Genomic DNA, 19,984 nt, shown 5'->3' with positions numbered 1-19,984 from the left:
CTTTAGAAAGTGTAAGAAAAAAGCATTGTTATGCTGAGAACCTACCTATTGAGCAAGCTTTGACCACCTATTTTATAAATTTGAGAGACAGAAGTGGAAGTGCGAATCGCAAAAGAACTAATAACAATGCTCTAAATTAATTTTAACTTTGTAGACTAACATTAATATAGTATTTAGAAATAATAAATGAAGTTTACATGATTTTTATAGTTTGTATTTATTTCCATTAATTATCAGTTGTCAGTCTCTATTTTATAAAATGAATTAAAAAACTATTTATTTATAGTATAATATTAATACATAAATACTAGTTTCCTAATGCTATTATCATCACAATGTTAATGGTATTCATTTTAAAGTGAAATTTTGTATCAATTTTATTGTTTTAATGTTGTATATATATATATATATATATATATATATATATATATATATATATATATATATATATATATATATATATATATATATATATACATATTATTTTTACTTTATTTAAAACGACATTTGATATACAACAAACCCCTACAAAGCTTTCAATAATTCAGTTATGATACAATCTGAGTTATTGAAATGTAATAAATTTAACATCAATAGAAAAGTAAAGCTGTCATCATTTAAAACGTAAAGGGTGTTGTCAAAATATGTTGAAAATAAAATTAACAAATAAAATCACGTTCATCAATGATAAACATTCTTACTGTAGTAAGAAATAGTACTAATTAACAAATTTGAACAAATAAATATAAAATTAACAAAAACAATGAATAAATAAGAACTTTAACTTGAACTTTAACTAAATCTTAAACTCGAATTAATTGGTACTAATTTGTTCAAGCATAACCTTAAAAAATAAGTTTCTATAACAAATTATATGTATAACTAGTTATACATATAGTTAACTATCAGGAGTTATATGTATAACTATATCAGGAATTATATGTATAACTATATCAGGAGTTATATGTATAACTATATCAGGAGTTATATGTATAACTATATGCATTTTAAAGTATACTATTTTATTTAAACATTACTTTAGATTATATTACTTTAAAAACTGGACCCAGAGGCTTTATTCCCAATAACACTGTGGTACTCCAGATTAAAAATTGAAAAGTTTTTGTTAATATCCTGTTTTTGTTCCTCAATGTAGTTTGTAAGTCCCTTAAGTCATAAGGACCTTATTATATCTAAAGTTAAAAGTTTTGCAGCATAATAAAAGTTACAGAAACTTATCTCCCCCACCACCACAACCCTATTTTTTTCTTTTTTAACAAAGAAAATTGGGAATTCTTTGACTTTCAAACCTGAATTTTTTTTGTGGGACACTGTAGTGTCCCATGCATGCATGCTTGGTTTTTGACAACATTTGAACTTTCATCAGTTAATTGTTAGCAGATAATATACTCAAGATCTATATTCAAATAACTATTATATTATCCTAATAATACGTCTATTTGCACAAATCTTAATCTTATTTCTATAAAGAAAGATAAACATTATTTGTGGTACTTATATACTTGCTTGCCATTCTCTATATTAAAATAAAATATTTTCACACAATATAAATGTAACGCAATGCAATGTCGATTTAAAATTTACTTTTTTTTAGTTTTTTTTTAAAAGTTTTTTTTTTTAGTTTCCAGCTTTCAAATTAATTCCCATGCAAATCCCACATGAAACCCACGTGGGATTTCCCATGTGTGTAAATACCATATGGTTCCCACATGTAACCCATGTGGGATTACCCACATGGGTTTAAGGTGACAAATTTCCATACGGATACCACATGGGAAAATCCGTCCCACGTAAATCCCATCAATCCCACACGGAACCCTCGCGGAACCCATGTGGGACGCGGTTTTATTTTTCACTGGGTACAACTTTTCCTGTATTCCTGACTATTCCTTTTCATTCCAGACAAACTTTTTACTTAATTTCTTAAGAGAAAACTTTTTAATTCACAATTTCACAATTTCACTATTTCAGTTCATTTATAAAAATTTTACAATTTCAGTTTAAGCATGCGCTTTAAAGCAAAGATTTTCTTTTTTACCGTTTTATGTTGATATTTAATCAAAATCGGGTACGATATTGTATCCGATTTTGATCAAATATTAAATAATACGTATTTTTGATAAATGAGTGGTATTGAACTCGAATTCGAAACTTAAAACTAAATGCGTATTTTTCTGGTATCAACGGCGGTATGTTATACGTGATCAATACTCCGAGTATTTACAATACTAGATATGCCGACTGGGACTCTTCCTAATATGTCTCCCTCACTAGCTTGCTTAAAACGACCATCATGTTTTCTTTTTCCCTTTTTTTGGCTTGTCTAAAGGCAGCATAGATTTATTAATTTACAAACTTCTGTATAGAATGGCATCAAAAGCCTAAAACAAGCCTTTAAAGACATTTGAGGTGGGTATTTTATATTTTAGAAACAGATAATTCTGGGTAATGCGCTATTTCAGTGGAAGCTGATCCTCTCTTTTTTGTTTCCTGTTCCAGATTCTTGAATGGAGCATTCCTCATCACCCTTGTTAGAATTTTAATTTTTACGTTAAAAAAAATGTTGTCAGCAATTATTATTATTAACACTTTACATAATGGTTTATGCTTTAAACCATAAATTGATTAAATAAAATAGCCTATAATTCGTAAGGCATTATAGGATTAATATTTACACATATATTGTTTTTAAACGAAAGAAATTATTAAATATGCAAACTTTTGTGGGATTGACATTCGGACTAAAAAACAATTTTGGTCCGATATCAATGTTTGGTTTAGTAAAGATAAAAAAAATTTTATCTTTAGGCGTATTTACCGTGTCAAAATTGAAATATACAACAAAAATATTCACAAATTTCCAAATTTAGCAATTTATTGTTAAAAGAATAAAAATATCGAACTTTAATAATTTTAAATTATTTGGCTATAAGCAAATTCCAAAAAAATTTATGTAACCTGGTTAATTATTAAACATTAATTCATTATTTCGCGGTGTCAGAATTATTTTGTTCTATCTCCATGTTTTTCCGAACTGAGAAAATCAAGTCCAAAGTTTTAAATGGACCTTTACTCCAAATAATATAAAAAATGCAAACATAACTGACTTGCATTAGTTTCCTAAACATGCTAACGTAGTTTCAAAGAAAGTATTTTAAAATATTTAATATAAATCAATACCCTGATATGGAGATAGAATAATGTAATAAACACTTTTATAGAAAATACAAAATTGTTTTGTAGTATCCCAGTGGGCACAGTACGTTTTTAAAACGTTCTTTGGACGTTTTAATTAGACTTAAACCTTATAAAAACGTCTAAAAAACGTTTTAAAAATGTTTTAAAAATGTACTGTGCCCACTGGGATCTCCATTTTCTGTTATAAAAACATAATAGAAACGTACTTTTAATATATATCATCGCAAGATGAATGTATATTTTGGCACTTAAAGTACTGTAATATATATATATCTGTTTTATTAGAAAAATATCTTATTTTACACTACTGAAAAAATTATATAATCACGTTATTTTGTTTGAAATTCAGTTCAAAAGAGAAGAGAAGTAATATTTTATATAAAGTATGTACCAAGATCTTCGCAAAAAAATAAAACTTTAGTTATAAATTCTAATAGCATAACATCTAAAATATATTGCACAATAAAAAAATATCTTAAAGAATTGTTACTTAACTAGCACCTCTGGTTAATCTATTAAAAAAAAACATTTCAGTAAGAAGCTGTTTACCAACGTACCATATGAAGCATGTTATTTTGATAATAAATAAATTACTTTAAAACACTCTTATTAAATGCAATATTTACAGCAGGCATATACTTGAACATACTTTAAAAAATATTAGCTTGATCATTTAAAATTTCAGCACGCTGATTCAACGCAGAATCTATAGTACAACTACCATGACAAAAATTGTAGATTGATAAAGGCTCAATTCATGCTTTTGAAAAAATTATTGAAAATTACTTTCTGTAGTATGCATGATCTGAATGCTAGATTCTTTAGATGGATATTAGGAACAATCTTGAAATTAAAACAGCCTGCAATAGCTGAAAAATTTTAAAATCCAATATGAGACGTAAACATTTTTTTTTCAGAAGAGCATGAACTGCTCTGATTAAACTAAGAGGGCTAAATATTTTAACAGGAGCGAGTACGCTATCAATTTGACTATGGATATTGTCAACCTTTTGTATTCAACATTACCCTGCTTGACAACTTTTGTCAAATTACTCTAAATTTTGAATAACCAATCAAAAACTAAAATGAAACAATAGGAAAACGACTGTTTTTTAAATGGTTTGATGAAGTTGTTGAAGTCTTTTAAAAGTTGTTCAGTTCAGTTTTTTCATGTCGTCCATAGACCAAAAATCAAAAAGTATACGTTTTCGTTTTTTATTACTGATATTTTGTGTGTACTTATATTCTTGTAAGAATTTATATCTTTTATGGTTTTTTTTTAACAGACTTCATGAAACGTCTTCTCCCTTTCTATTTTCATACGACTGATCAGATTTTCTTAGCTGCTTTATCACATTCTATGAAGAAGTTTTAGGTGCATGTTTTTACCTTTAAAGTTTTGTTGTTGTTTTTCTGCAACAGAAACTTCCTCAGCTACCATTTTGACGTAAATAACTTTTGGTTGTATAAAACGGATATAGCATATTATAATTTTAATTTATAAACAGAATTAAGGAGATAGAACAAAATCCAATGTCAGGAATAGTAAATTAATATTTTTAAACTAACTTATTTGTAAAAAAAGATTATCTATAAAAGAAAAAAAATTGACCTGACTCAATTTCTTTGATTTGTAGAAATAGGACAAATAGTTCTAACCTTGCGATTTGTTGATGAAGTTTATCTAGGTGGTATTTTCTCAACTTATTTGATGAATTCTATCAGCGCAAATTTTTCAAAAACCCCCATAATTTACTTTAAAAGAGTTTTATTATATATTGCTTATCATCATTATATATCATATATTACTTTTAAAAAATTTTAAATTAAAAAATTTAAATAACTGGCGCCAACAGCAGACTTCTTCCAAACAGTAAAAAAAGTTTCCAGACAATACCTATGGTACAATAATATTAAGAGACATACTGTCTAATATATTCCAACATGACTAACAAAATGGATAACTCTAAGCTACATGTTTTGTTCAAGCTACTTGTTTTATTTTTTTTGTTTTTTCATTTTGCTTTTTATATAAACTTCAATTCTTTTTCACAAAAGATAAAACTTAGTTATAAACATATAAATAATAAACAGAGAGTGGCTCAAAGAAAATATGTATAGCAAAATACCAACCCAATCTTTTCATAGAGCCAATACAGGTAATAGCAATAATATAAGTTATGATTAACAACTTCAGCATAAAATTTAGCAAAAAAAAAAGCGAAAAAGAAGAAATAACATTTAAAAATGCAAATAGAGAATTAAAGAAGATACATTAATTAAAAGTACAAATATCTATAATTGGTCAAAAAAAGAATATTTTAAAATACATATAGTGAATAAAAAGTATATAGTATCTAAAAATATAAATAGTCGTTAATAGTCAAATAGAGAAAAAAAATACTTAACAATAAAAATTTGTTAGAAAAAAGAATATATATATATATATATATATATATATATATATATATATATATACATATATATATATATATATATATATATATATATATATATATATATATATATATACATATATATATATATATATATATATATATATATATATATATATATATATATATATCTCTATATATATATATATATATATATATATATATATATATATATATATATTTATATATATATATATATATATTTAAATAAGTACATATATATATATATATATATATATGTATATATATATATATATATATATATATATATATATATGTATATATATATATATATATATATATATATATATATATATATATATATATATATATATATATATATATATATATATATATATATATATATGTATATATATATGCATACATACATACATATATATACATACATACATATATATATATATACATATATATATATATATATATATATATATATATATATATATATATATATATATATATATATATATATGTGTATATGTGTATATATATATCTTTTTTTTTTATATATATATATATTTATATATATGTATATAGTCACAAAAAGTCATAAAAGAAAATAATCAAAATACACATTTTCAATTATATATATAATATCATATTTAATATATAGTATATAAAGATTACCAACAACGTTTAAAATTATAAACATTCAAATAAAAAGATAAAATGTTTAAAATAAATGTTTATTAAATATATATAAAATTTATTCCGTAAGATTTAAAGCGTAAGTTTTCGTTAAATGCTAAAATGGATTTTATGATTTTGCAATATTGAAAATGCCTTTAAGAAAAGAGATATCTGAAAGGCATCTCAAGTTAATAAATAAATTCATATACACAAAATAAAAACAAGAGTAGTTTTAGGATCAATCCTTTGGGCACTCTACACAGAATATTCAGTATTCCGGATTTCTTGTTTTAAACATATTGTTTTCTATAAGATAGATACCTTTTTATTCAATGATTTACTTTATTGCATACCCCGAGCCATTTTTGTTCGTATTGCAGAATAATATGATCAACAGTGTTAAGTGCCTTGAATATATTTATGAATACTCCGAGAGTATTCATAGATTTATCCAAAATCATCAATTGTTAGATCGTTTAATTCAGTAAATGCATGTCAAGTTGAATGTTTTTTTTTTAATTATTTTATAAAGCAAACTGTTTTTGATTATTGGAAATTGGATTGGAGATTGAAATACTTTTTTTTTGTGAAATAATTACAGATTTTATTATAGACTACACGTTCGAAGATTTTTGAGAACACGGAAAGTACTATATGGGCCTATAGTTAGAAATGTTAGTGCAATTATTTTTTTTAAGAAAATGCTCATAAAATTTCCTATAATTCTTATAACTTTCACTTTTTTACAACTTGTTGTTTAGTTTTTGTTCGTTTTTAGAACACATTAAAAGTGTTTATCTAAAGATTATTAGGTGGTTTTGTTTTAGTTGTTATTTCATCATAATGTCAAGTTTCGTCAAATATGACTAAAAATTCAAAAATATTAAAATATTCGTTTGTATTTTGACAACTATTAACATTATTCCAATTTTTTACATTTAATTTATTCGATAGTTTGTATGTATTAGTATAAGCTACTTTTTTTAAATTTGAAAGTATTGGCTGAGTATTGTTAAAATTTTAATTAAAAGTTATGTAGACATGCCGCACTAAAATCGCAACACTAAAAGTTTTTATTTTATTAAAAGTATATTAGACTCAATTTTGACAAAGAGAGTTCCGTTAGATGTAAAATTGCCAGGAAGATCAATAATTTAAATAAAAAACAATACAGGGCTAAAGATATAATCTTGAGTTACCCCAAAAAGTAATGGAAATGAAAAAAAAGTCGACCTTTGAAGATAACTTTGGTACAATGAAATGATTTGATAATCTCAAAATTTTACACAATATAAATACATATGATATTTTTCAGCATCATTTTAATATATTATCAAAGTAATCAGAGTCTCATTATGTTAAACCAGGAAAAGAAAAAAAAAAAGATTGGATCATTTGTTTTGTTTTTATAAAGATTAATTCGTCGGACCAAGTTGCTAAAGAGGTAGACATTTTATTATTTGTTAGAAATAATCAGCTACATACTGGCATTTTATAAATAAAATATTATTCCAGCTGACTAGTAACATTCATTTTAATTAGACTGAAGAAGATTTTAATAGAAAAAACAGTTTGTTATCAGGTTTTGCTAAGTTTTGAAAAATGTTTTAACTTAGATGTGTTTCTAAAATTCTAAAATGGCAACTTTCAACCTTTGCAAACTTTTGTCTGATAATTTTTTTCCAATGCATATTATCACAAGTAAAAAAGTATATGCATGAACTTTTAAATGGATTTAATTGTATGCCAATTTAAGATGAATAGTTTTGAGCCTTCGTGCCCTCCAGAGAACACCCATTTTTAAAATGTCTAAATTAGTTGTGCTATGGAATCAGTTGGATTGCCTCTAATTACAATCAACAATATAAATTAAACTTTCCAAAATTTTTTGTTTGTGTTTGAGAAAAGTACTATACATGTAAACTTTTATTTAATTTACTTTTTTTATTTACACAGCAGAGACTAATTGCTTAAAGTAAATGTTTTCTAAAATGGGTTTTCGCTTTACAATTGCATTTGCCTTATTTATGATATACAGGGTATCATTCAGAACAGAGTGGAATATTACAGTAGGTTCAACAAAGAAAAGTTTTCAGAAGTGTTTTCCATTAAACAATAAATAAGTTGATTAATAGATTTTCTTGACTAATTTATTGTTTGATGAAAACAAAACAGCAATCATGGACCTTATTGACCATCTTAAGTTTACTGACAAGTTACATAAGTTTGTTTTAAATATTTTTAAGTTTAACACTATTGAGAAAAAATAGTTATGCATTAAAGTAGATATAGAGCTTGACAGGGCTCTTATGTATGTCCGACATAATAATCATTTAACCAAGTAAGATATACTTTTTCACAATTAATAAAACAGATCATGCTGCAACTAGAAATATATATTTAATCGTTTCAAAAATGATTCTTATAAAAGTGTTGTTTTTATTGATTGGTCAAAAGCTTTTTACACTTTTATTCAATACAAAATTTAAAAAAAACTAGAACTCTATGAAATATTAAACAATAGTTTACTATGGTTTAAAGAGTACCTTTCAAACAGGAAGCAATATATAATAAGTAAAGCAAATAAAGCATTATAAAAGTGAAAGCATATTTCAACTTGTGGTGTTTCCCAAAATGGACTAATATTCAAGACCATTATTATTCTTACTTTATATTGGAAGATTTATGTTTAGCATTTAATAAAACTAAATGTTAAATTGTTTGCTGTCAACTCTAAACCTTTTAAATCAAGTAACTACGCGAAAATTCTTTTTAAAATATTTAGTGAAGAATTATTAAAGATTGATCAGTAGATTACAAGCATTACTTTCATTAGTTGTAGAAAACACTAAGTTTATGTTGTTTCACAAATCTAAATAAGTGATCAAGTTTTTTTAATTAAAGACTCTCTTTATGAATAGTTCTGTCATTAACAAGGGAACCAACAATCAACTTTCATGGAGTGATTTTAAATAAAAGCTAAAATAAGAAGTTACAATTAAGACTATTAGAAAATAAAATTTCAAGAAGTATTTTTTTGCAATATAGAGCAAAACTTTATTTGAATATTATATATTTAAGAATTTTATGTTTTTTATATATTCATAGTATTCAGACTTATGGCGACATTGGAAGGGAAGTATCAACTACTTAGGGTTCTTAAAGGTCCTAATGCTTAAAAATTTATTATATACCAAGTTTTACTGTTCAGGTTTAAAACAAAACATTGTATATCTTTTAATATGTTTACTTCTACTATGGCAAAGTTTCTCATAATCATCCTACAAAGTTTTTAAATGATTATTTTATTTTAAAAAGGTTTTACTTAAAGAGAAATTCTTAAATAAGTTGCAATATAGTGAATTACTTCTTTTACAAAAATATTTTAAAAAGCATTTTTAAAAACATAAATGTTCTAAAATATTTTTCAAAACAAATCAAAAAGGAATTTAAATGGTTTATGTTAGAAATATAGTTTGTTTTAAATATTTATTTTTAATAAGTGCACAAAATTATTAAACCAGAAAAAAAGCACCAATCATTTGTCTTTGTCTTAATTATATATGCTTTATTTTGATTAATAATTATTTTTAACTTTTGGTATTTATTATAGTTGTATCCGTAAATTTGCATATAATTTACATACAATGTTTACATACAGCGAGGAGGGAAAACACAGCACTATAAGCAACCAGTTTTATAATTAATTTTTCCAAATATTTTCACAAACAAATTTCTTGTCTACTTTAGAGAGAAAGTACAATGGGGTAGAAAGTTATTTGCTCAGGTAGTTCGTTCCAGAATTTTGTTGAATATTTATAAAAATGATTGTGTCATGAAACACAGTTTTGAACATACTTACGCCTTATTTTAGAATGGTGACCACAAAATCAATGAGTTATAATTAAAAAAAAATTGTATATGAATATTATTGTTTTTAACATTTATAACACCTGTATTTAATAATATTGTGATTCATCGTTTTGTAATGAAACTAACACCAAAAATGTAAACGGAAGTTAGTGATAAGACTATATGCCTGCTTCTTTTTCTTTCAGGTTTTTACAAATGTAAACAAGGTTATTATATATACTATATAGGACTACAAAAAATGAGAACACATATTAAACTCTAATAAAACTTTTTTGCATTTTTACCAATATTCGATATGACTTCCAACATACAAATTTGCCTCACAACAGCATCTCTAGTTAAGTGTTTCTATATAATATATTACTGGGTATATACCAGAATTATTAAAATCAGTGGTTTTAAAAAAATTTTTACCAAAAATCTGGATATATGTATTTAATCTAGAAATTAACCAAAACGAGGTTTCCAGAAATCCAGGGTTTGTTTATGTATTTTGCTTTAGTTTAAATGTTATAAAAAAACAAGTAAAAAAATTTAATGGCATTTGTGTTTGACTTGATTTTTTCTTAGTTAGTTTGTGTTACGTTTTTGTAATAACAAAGCAATTACCTAGCCAATATTAATGGAAACTTGCAACAACTTGATATCAGCATGTAACAATTATGAATCTTTATTAGCTGTTTAATCTGAATGTGGTTTGTATTGTACTTCAGCTTTTATGGTTTAGCGAGTAATTTAAAAAATTCCATTCTTAGAGTTTTAACATTCAAAATATTTAATTTTGATAAGTTCAATAAAATAAATAGTAAAAATTATATTAAATAACCTGTGCATTTCCCGTTAACCAAAATATAGTTAGGGATACATTCACAATAATTTTCGTCATCGAAGTAACTGTATTTACATTTTTTCAAATCAAAACAGCTGCTATAACAATCTAAACTCAAAAAAAGAAATATAATTAAATTAATACACATGTTTCAATTAAATAATGATTATGTTCTGAGCAAATTAAAATACCTAAACAATAAGAAAAATAGTATGATATCATACTATCTTAAAAGAATCATCCTAGTTTAAAAAAATTTTTGATAGAGTGTTGGTTTAATAAGGAAATAGTTCAAACATAAATTCACTGCTTAAACCAAAAAAGGAAAAGAATACAGAAGCATAAGTTTTTAATTTAAAAATACCGAAGCCAAAAGTTGCTGTTCATTAAATTTATAATACTAGATATCCGTATCAACACCACAACTTGCATCAGAAATAGAAAAGAAATGCATATAAATAAAAACTAAAACACTTTTAGCACTCAACAATATTCTTAGAAAAAAGCTTTTTTTAAAGTCATCTATTTGAGTATGTTGACTTTTTTTTTTTTAACAATTTTTTAACAATATAATCTGTGTTAATAACATTATTAATTTAAACTAATTCACTTCCAAAGACAACCACATTTTTAAATGGAAGCACAAGAGAATAAAAAGATATTGCTAAAATAATCAAAAATAATTGACAAAAGATTTACAAAACTGTAAACTATGATTTGAAAAACATGGAGATAAAAGAGAGCTACAAAGAATGGAAAACATGTAGATGAAAGAAAGCTACAAAGAGTTGATGTAAGAGGAAAGAAACTATATGAATAAATTTTGAATAATAATTGACAGATAAAGCTAAAAATGCGACTTTACAAAATGATGAGTCATGCAAGAATGATTTGTGGTTGATGATTTAATGCATACTTCGATATAATCAATCTTTACAGGCCAGTCACAGGTTAAATGCATTAACAAATCTTTCCTTCAAAAGTTACCACTTTTGAATATTTTAAACCTTTATTTCAGTTTCGGACAAAACGTTGTAAATTTAAGTTGTCCTTATTTATTCCATTTTCACCATAACTGTTGCTACCATACCATTAACTTTTAATCTAACAGTAAATGATGCGCTAACTTCCTGTTTTACTGAAGCATGATTGGGCAGATTTCATCCGTCTATATTCGTTTTACTTTGACTTTCTTAAAAGTATTTCTTAAAGACTATTCTAGGCGTTAATGTGCACTTACTAAAATACACGTTAACGTACAAAAATATATTCTCTGCGACAAAGTAATCAAGTGCAATGGATACCTCAAAAACATATTTTTATGACCCTTAAAGGTTGAAGAAGAGTGTGATCGTATTGCGCTAAATGCTGGAAATTTTTTTTTAATATAAGGTTGTTTTCAGTTTAAGTGGGGTTTTGGTTTATAATTATTAAGAATATATTTGGTTAGTTTAAGTTTATTTTATATATGTTCATGCGAATTTTAATAACTATTTTTGAAGTATGTAATTTAATACAATTTGTCAAGTCAAGAAAAAGAGCATGTTAGTAGAGAAAACTACAAGGAGTAAAATTGTTTTCTATAGATTTTTAAAATTAGAGCAACAGATACAACTATGTAGCTGGCAATAACAATCATGATTCAATTAAACACTTATTAAATTGTTTGTGGAATAAAAGAGTTTTGTATAACGTTTTTTTATTATTACAACAGGAACCTTATTTAAACCAAAAGCACCTGATGAATATAAGAGAAAATATATTTGACAACTTACGTTGGAGTGATTTTAAGGTCTAGCAATGGAATAATATTTTTATTTAGAACAGCAAAAAGGGCGATGAAACTAGATTTAAGATTCAAATCAGAGAAAATGACCTTTGCAAATAGTTTTGTTTTGTTTTTTAAAGAGTTAATGACCCAGCTAGCTGGCATAAATTTAACTACGCACTAACGTCAAACCAACGTTGGGCCAACGTCGTAATACAACTGAATTTAGAATGCGTATAATGTGGTACAGATTTTAATGTTGAAATAAATTTTTGCCGTTTATAAATCCTTTTCTTTTTTATTTTAGCGCAATTTTTTTAATAAAAATTTTTGTTTATTTATAACGATATAAAATTAGTATATAAACCATAACTCTTTATTCTTTGATAAATGTATATTTATTTACATTAAATTCAACTAATACCAGCTTCTGTTCAAATGAATAAGTGTCTTGAAGCAAATGTTGCAATTATTGAAGATATTATAGAGTCATAGTTTAAATATGAAGCGGATCATCATGCAGGAGGAAGAAAAAATGACAAGGAAGATGATAATGACAACGATAACTTATTTTTATATAAAACCATTATGAATTATACATAACATATTACCCAGTGGGCACGGTACGTTTTTAAAACGTTTTTTAGACGTTTTTATAAGGTTCCAACCTAATAAAAACGTCCAAAGAATGTTTTAAAAACGTACTGTGCCCACTGGGAACTAACCAAACAAATATTTTTTTTTTTTTTCTCAATTTATGTTAATCTTTTTACATGTGAAGTTTTTGTACACTTTTATTATATTTGTATATAATTATTTGTATATGTTTATATTAAATTTATATATAGATTGAACAAATATTTATAAAAAAATTTTAATGATTATAACGAGAACTTTTATTTATTAGCAGTACAAAACACATTTACATATATATGTACTATGTATTTATGTAGAACTTTATTGCTATAAATTTAAAATAACCAAGAGTATATTTGTATATAACATTATATCATGAAAATATGATACAAATATGTTAAATTTTGTATATTATTATATATGCAGTATTTAATTTTTCTTTTAAATAAGGGTTTACTTAAGTAGTTAGTAACTGTTTAGTTTTCTGTTTGTAGTTAATATTTACATCATTAAAGAAATTTTTTAAACATTTTCATACGAAATAAATTACTTAGTCAAATTTGTAAACTATTAATTATCAAAGTTATTCGAAGAAGTTGTGAAGGTATAAATTTAAAGCATAAGCAGATTACACATTAAATTGAATTACACATTAAAAGAAGTAGTCTTTAAAACTCAGAATGGTCCAATCACAAAAAGAAGTAGTAATAAAGGAATTAAGAAAATCGTATCAAGAGACACAATGGTTGTGAAAAGAAATCGCACTAATTGTTGTTTAGAGGGCACAGGTATAGAATACTTTAGTTTCCATTTTTGTGCTTATTTAAAAATAGTAGTTTTACTCTAACAACCACTATTTTTATACATTTGATTAGAATTTTATGTAATAAATTATTTTTCTAAGATTTTGAAAAAAAAAATTTAACAGTCAAAGTGTTCCTACGTAAAATTAACTGACTTGAGGTTCCTCAAGTCAGTTAATTTTTTTATGTACAAAATACAACAAAAATGTATATTTATGTGTTTATGTAACTTTTAAATAATTTTATATACATTAGTTTAGAGAGTATAATTTATCAAGAACTTAAGGGTACAACAATTTAGATGATGTTCTGGGATAAAGTTGTGTAGTTGCATAATTTTACATGTCCGCTCATGGAGCAGCATTGATTGCAAGAGAAACTACAAAAATGAGCAATAAGGCTTTATAAAGCTACCATAACTTGCATCAAGACTACTTATACTCTAACACATTTATTTTACTTTTAAAGATATATTTTTCTAGGTTCAAAATCATTTTATTTTATTATTATCTTTTAATATCGTTTTTATTGCCATATTTGAACTGATTTATGCATGTGTTGATTTGAATTTAAAATATCTTTAAAGAACTTTAAATAGCCTACTGTAAAATGATTGGATGGTTTGAAGGCTGTTTTTTTAATATTATTAATATTGTAATAGAATTAAATAAAAGTTAAATATGTAGAATTAAATAAAATTAATATCGAAAAATAATTTTAGGCTACTAAAAATATGAAAAATATATTAATATATCTAATAAATAAAAATATAACATTCCTAAAAAACATTCTTTAGCGGAATTTCATTGGACCAATGTAGTCATTTTGAGCGAACCGCTGTAGTTTTGCTCAACAGTTACTTAATGGACCATTAGTGGAAGCTAATTAAAGTGTCAGGCCGATGAGAAAAAACTTATAACATATTGGCTTAATAAAGTTATCGGCTAGTCATTTAATTTGGATGCCACTAATGGTCCATTAAGTAACCCATGATCAAAACTCCAATAAAAAGCTAAAAAAATGCCTTTAGAAGTCCACAGAAAATTTTCTAAAACTGTTTTGATGGGTTATTTTGCAACTGATACTAATTTTTATTTCACTAATAGTTTAGATCGCTGCCTAATATATAACAAATAGTAGAAGAGTTAAAAAGTAAACTCATAGAGATATAAAAGAAATTTATGTTGAAAGTCGGGATCAGAAAATTAATTTGTAAAATAGTAACGTTTCTAATAATTGTTGAACTGTTTGTTATGACAACAATGTATATGAGAGTGATAATGACAAATCAAAAGAAAACTTTCCTATTCGAGGTTATAATAGCTAATATGACAATGATTTTAATGAAGATTATTTCACAACAGACTCAAAAAGAGTTTTTTTTATGTGTACAAACTTTATATAACATCTTTTAAAAAGAATTCTAATGCAAGTTAATTCTTATGTTTGCAGTGATACTACTATTCAATAATCTTCTCTTTAGATATGATTTGAAAAAAATGTATTGATTCTTTGTTTCCATGTTTATGCAGGTTATACAACATTTTTAATTTTGTATTTTTTACATTTATTTATATAGTTTTATGTACATATATTTTATATTTTTTTGTTATTTCTTATAGATATAGATATTAAAGATGCGCAAAAGACTTTTACTGACTTTTTCACTATTTTACTTTATATATATATATATATATATATATATATATATATATATATATATATATATATATATATATATATATATATATATATATATATATATATATATATATATATATATATATATATATATATATATATATATATATTAAATTGGTAATATTGTTGAATATTATCTTATTTTTATTTTTATTGTAAAATAGCTTCGTCTCTATTAGTTACTTTGTCACGAAAAAAAATAAAGTTTCAATACGCAACGTTGCGTCTAAATTGTTTTGTTTTTTTAACATTATAAAGTGTAACTAATTGAGACTTAACGTAACCTAACTAAATCTAGATTTGAGACGTAACTAAAATATGTCTCAAACATAGATTTTTTTAACGTTATGTTACGTCATAATTTATAACACCTTCAAAAAAAAGAAGACGTTATATAATGTAAAAACTTTTATGTATTTAACTGCGTAAACGTAATTAAAATGCGTCAATTAAATACATTAAGGACTTAAAACGTTTTAATTAACTAATGTTTTGCGTTACGTTACTTTCGATTGCTTATACTTTTAAAGGTATTAAGTATCTTAGATTGATTAACCGTACTGTACGTTATTTTAACTTTTAAAGGTACTTTTTTTTTATGTTTTTCCTTACGTTGCTTTTAAAGCTTTAAAAGTTGTATTGATCTTTAGAAAGTAATTTAAAAAAAAAAAATACTACGAGCCTAAGAAAGTTTTTTAAATACTTTTTTAATTACAATAGTTTTGACAAGCGTGTTATTGTGATTTCAAAAAATAAATACTTTAGGAGGAGGAGAAATACTTCAGTAGATAAACCCACAAGCAAAAATGTATACAAAATTTAAACATTTCTTATGATGGTAATTAAAATATATGTGTATATCGGTTAGATTAGGCCAAAATGTTACGTGTTGTTACGTAACACTTTTCACGTAGCGTTACGTTATAATGTTACGTCTCGGTTACGTAAAAATTACGGACCTTTTGCAAGTAACGTAACAAATCCCTTTAACGTTACAATACGTAACGTAACTTTAAAATATATATAATATATATATATATATATATATATATATATATATATATATATATATATATATATTTATGTATATATACATATAAATACATATCTATATATATACATATATATATATATATATATATATATATATATATATATATATATATATATATATATATATATATATATATATATATATGTATATATATATAGATATGTATTTATATGTATAAATACATAAATATATATATATATATATATATATATATATATATATATATATATATATATATATATATATATATATATATATATATATATATATATATATACAGTTTTAACTGTAGTTATGGCATTGGCTACAAGCTCGTCAAACAAGAGATGCAAGTTCTGAGATTTCTGTCAAATCATACAATGAGTAGCGTTCGAACGTCAAAGTTTCTTACAAGCAAAAAAAGACTTAAGATTCGTATAGAAGCTAAGCAGTCGACAGAATTATTTTGTTTTAATGTGTATAATTTGTCCGAATATTTTAATGTTATTATGATAATAATTACAAAAATTTGGTTTTCTTTCTTAAAATGAAATCAAGTTGCTTCATTTATCAGTATAAAAATCAATTTTCGTTCATCACAAATAATATTTATTCAAACCTATTTGGCGAAAAGAAAAATCAATGTAATAGTTTTAATAAACATTAATAAGAAATAATTAGCTCGTGCTTGCCAAATAAATCAAAATTGTAAAGATTCTTACATATAATAATATTATGTTGAACCAACGTTAGAATGCGACGCTCGCGTATCATTGTATATCGACGTTGGGCTAACGTTAGCCCATTGGTTGAGTGCGACTTTGCGCCGACGTCAGTTGCCGACCGTCGGCTAATGAATTTTTCGACGTTGATCCGATGCTGAGCCGACGTTAATGTGCTATCTGGGGAAATAAAACAAGTTGTAGTAGAGAAAAAAAGTTAGACCTACTTTTGTTAATGACACTATTCAAATTTTTACAAAGTATTTAGATATTCTAACTTATGAAAGATGAGATTTAGTAAACTGACCATATCGTTTTACATTGATTTATCGATACTAAATGAAATAACGTTTTTTCTCAAAATTTCTTGTTTAAAAAAAAAAAAAATGTTTATAATTAGAAATAGTAACTGCATCAGAAAGTGAAACCCATTGGACGGAGTTAGGCTGTTCATGAAATAGACAAAAAAAATTAGAAGTTTTTATGCTTCTCTGGATCTAGGAGATTACATAGGTAGCGCAGTTTACCAAAAACAGTATTAATAACTTGTAGACTATAAAAAGTGTTCAGCCAAAAATTTCAAATGTATTATCAAAAAACGTGCAGTACTATAAAGAAGAAGAACAATGTAGAATAAAGAAAAGATGATTGAGTAAAGAAAAGCTGATAGGAAGCGCATGAAATGATGAGAAATTAAACATCAAAAAAGCAATTTTACAACAAATAGGTGAATTGATACGTAATTGCAAATTGATAAATACTAATCACCTGCATTGAAATTAAAGGTGTATATGCATGGTACAAAAAAGGATACCATGGTTGCGCAATATAACATTGTTAACACTCTAATAATAGTAGACAGCTGTTGATAGAATCAGCAGTTCTAATAACTATTTCGAAGTTTGGAAAATATTGAATGAATAAAATGAATATCAGCCCTCGCAAACACTCAATTGAGTTTTAGGGGTGTACACCGTTAAGAATTGTTAAAACCCAACAAAAAGTGTATTAGTAAAGTTAGATATCTAGAATTTTTTATTCTAGGCTGGAAATAAAGTAAAAAAGGTTTACATCTATGCCTTTTAATTGACAATGAAGCGAAGGCTGGTAATCATTCTTCGCACAAGAGGCATTTAAAAGAACGTAGTTGAATGCAATTAGCATCTGTCTAAGATAAGCATTTTGTTGAGATATCATGTTTAATCCTTGTTAACCTAGAGCTGCAATGCGGAGATACTTTTAGTTAAATATTATCTCTCCCTATTTTGCCTAGAAAATCAAACCCATAATAACAACAGGGCACTTTACGCATATGTTATATATGTAAGTGTATTTTACAAAAAGAGGGCTAAATGTTCATATAATAAGGTAGTAACAACTTATTTAAAAAAAAAACAGTTGTATAACTTGAGCTTCTATTGATAGCTTTTTCTTTTACTAAAAGATTCATGATGATACGGCTAAAGAAAAACCTGACTGGAAGCTCAAGTTATACAACTGTTTTTTTAAAACTAATTTATATATATATATATATATATATATATATATATATATATATATATATATATATATGTTTTTTTTTACATCTTTACTTCATAACTACAACGTATTTACAGGTAACCAATCGCAGATTGGTGGTAAAGATTTACAAATATAAATCATCTATATAAAGTTCGAAATATGCAAAGTAAATAAAAGTATAGTTGCATACAACTCCGAGAAATGATTAAAATAAATACCAATTACAACATTATAATAACGAGTACGTAAAAATAATCCGATAAATATATTTTTATATTATTCCAATTAAAATAAAAAGTACATAAAATAAAAATAAAACTGCTTTTTGGAAGCGTGTTTGATGTTTCACTAAAACTTTATTGATCAAATTTTAAAATAATGTTTGTGTACAAACATGATGAAAATGAAATTTGTGTAAGATTGATAAAAAGATTTACTTATTTGTAGTTATAGGAAGCTCTCCGAAGACTTAAGTCAGTCTTGTCATCAAGTACCCTTTTCAGAGACGTGTAATACACACAAAAAATCAGATCCATACGTGGTATATATGTATGTGTTACATATATACCTTGTTATTAATATATATACTTTTTTATCAATTTGTATCAAAAGTTAAGTTACATTTATTTATTTATTCAAATTAAAAAAAAATCCTTATAGTTGTATAATTTGATTATTGTAGTTTTTAGCTTTATTTTTAGAACTTGTTCGATGTTTAAGTTTAATAGTGATTCGTTTCTGTAAACTAATTTGTTAAATAAATTGGGACCAC

At 24.7% G+C, this 19,984-nt stretch overlaps 1 protein-coding gene across 5 annotated transcripts in view; it reads right to left on the bottom strand.

Moving 5' to 3' along the window:
- LOC136085996 (adhesion G-protein coupled receptor G4-like) overlaps positions 1–19,984 on the bottom strand; it is a 284,829-nt gene that overhangs the window by 160,939 nt on the left and 103,906 nt on the right. For all 5 annotated transcript variants that reach the window (XM_065808127.1, XM_065808124.1, XM_065808122.1 and 2 more), the window contains one exon: positions 11,026–11,136. In XM_065808127.1, the coding sequence (XP_065664199.1) occupies positions 11,026–11,136 (111 nt within the window). The remainder of the gene's footprint in view (positions 1–11,025; positions 11,137–19,984) is intronic.

Source organism: Hydra vulgaris, chromosome 10 (genome assembly GCF_038396675.1).
Source record: "Hydra vulgaris chromosome 10, alternate assembly HydraT2T_AEP".
Lineage (NCBI taxonomy): Eukaryota > Metazoa > Cnidaria > Hydrozoa > Anthoathecata > Hydridae > Hydra > Hydra vulgaris.
The sequence above is the reverse complement of the archived record's forward strand: the minus strand, read 5'-3'. Positions and strand labels throughout refer to the sequence as shown.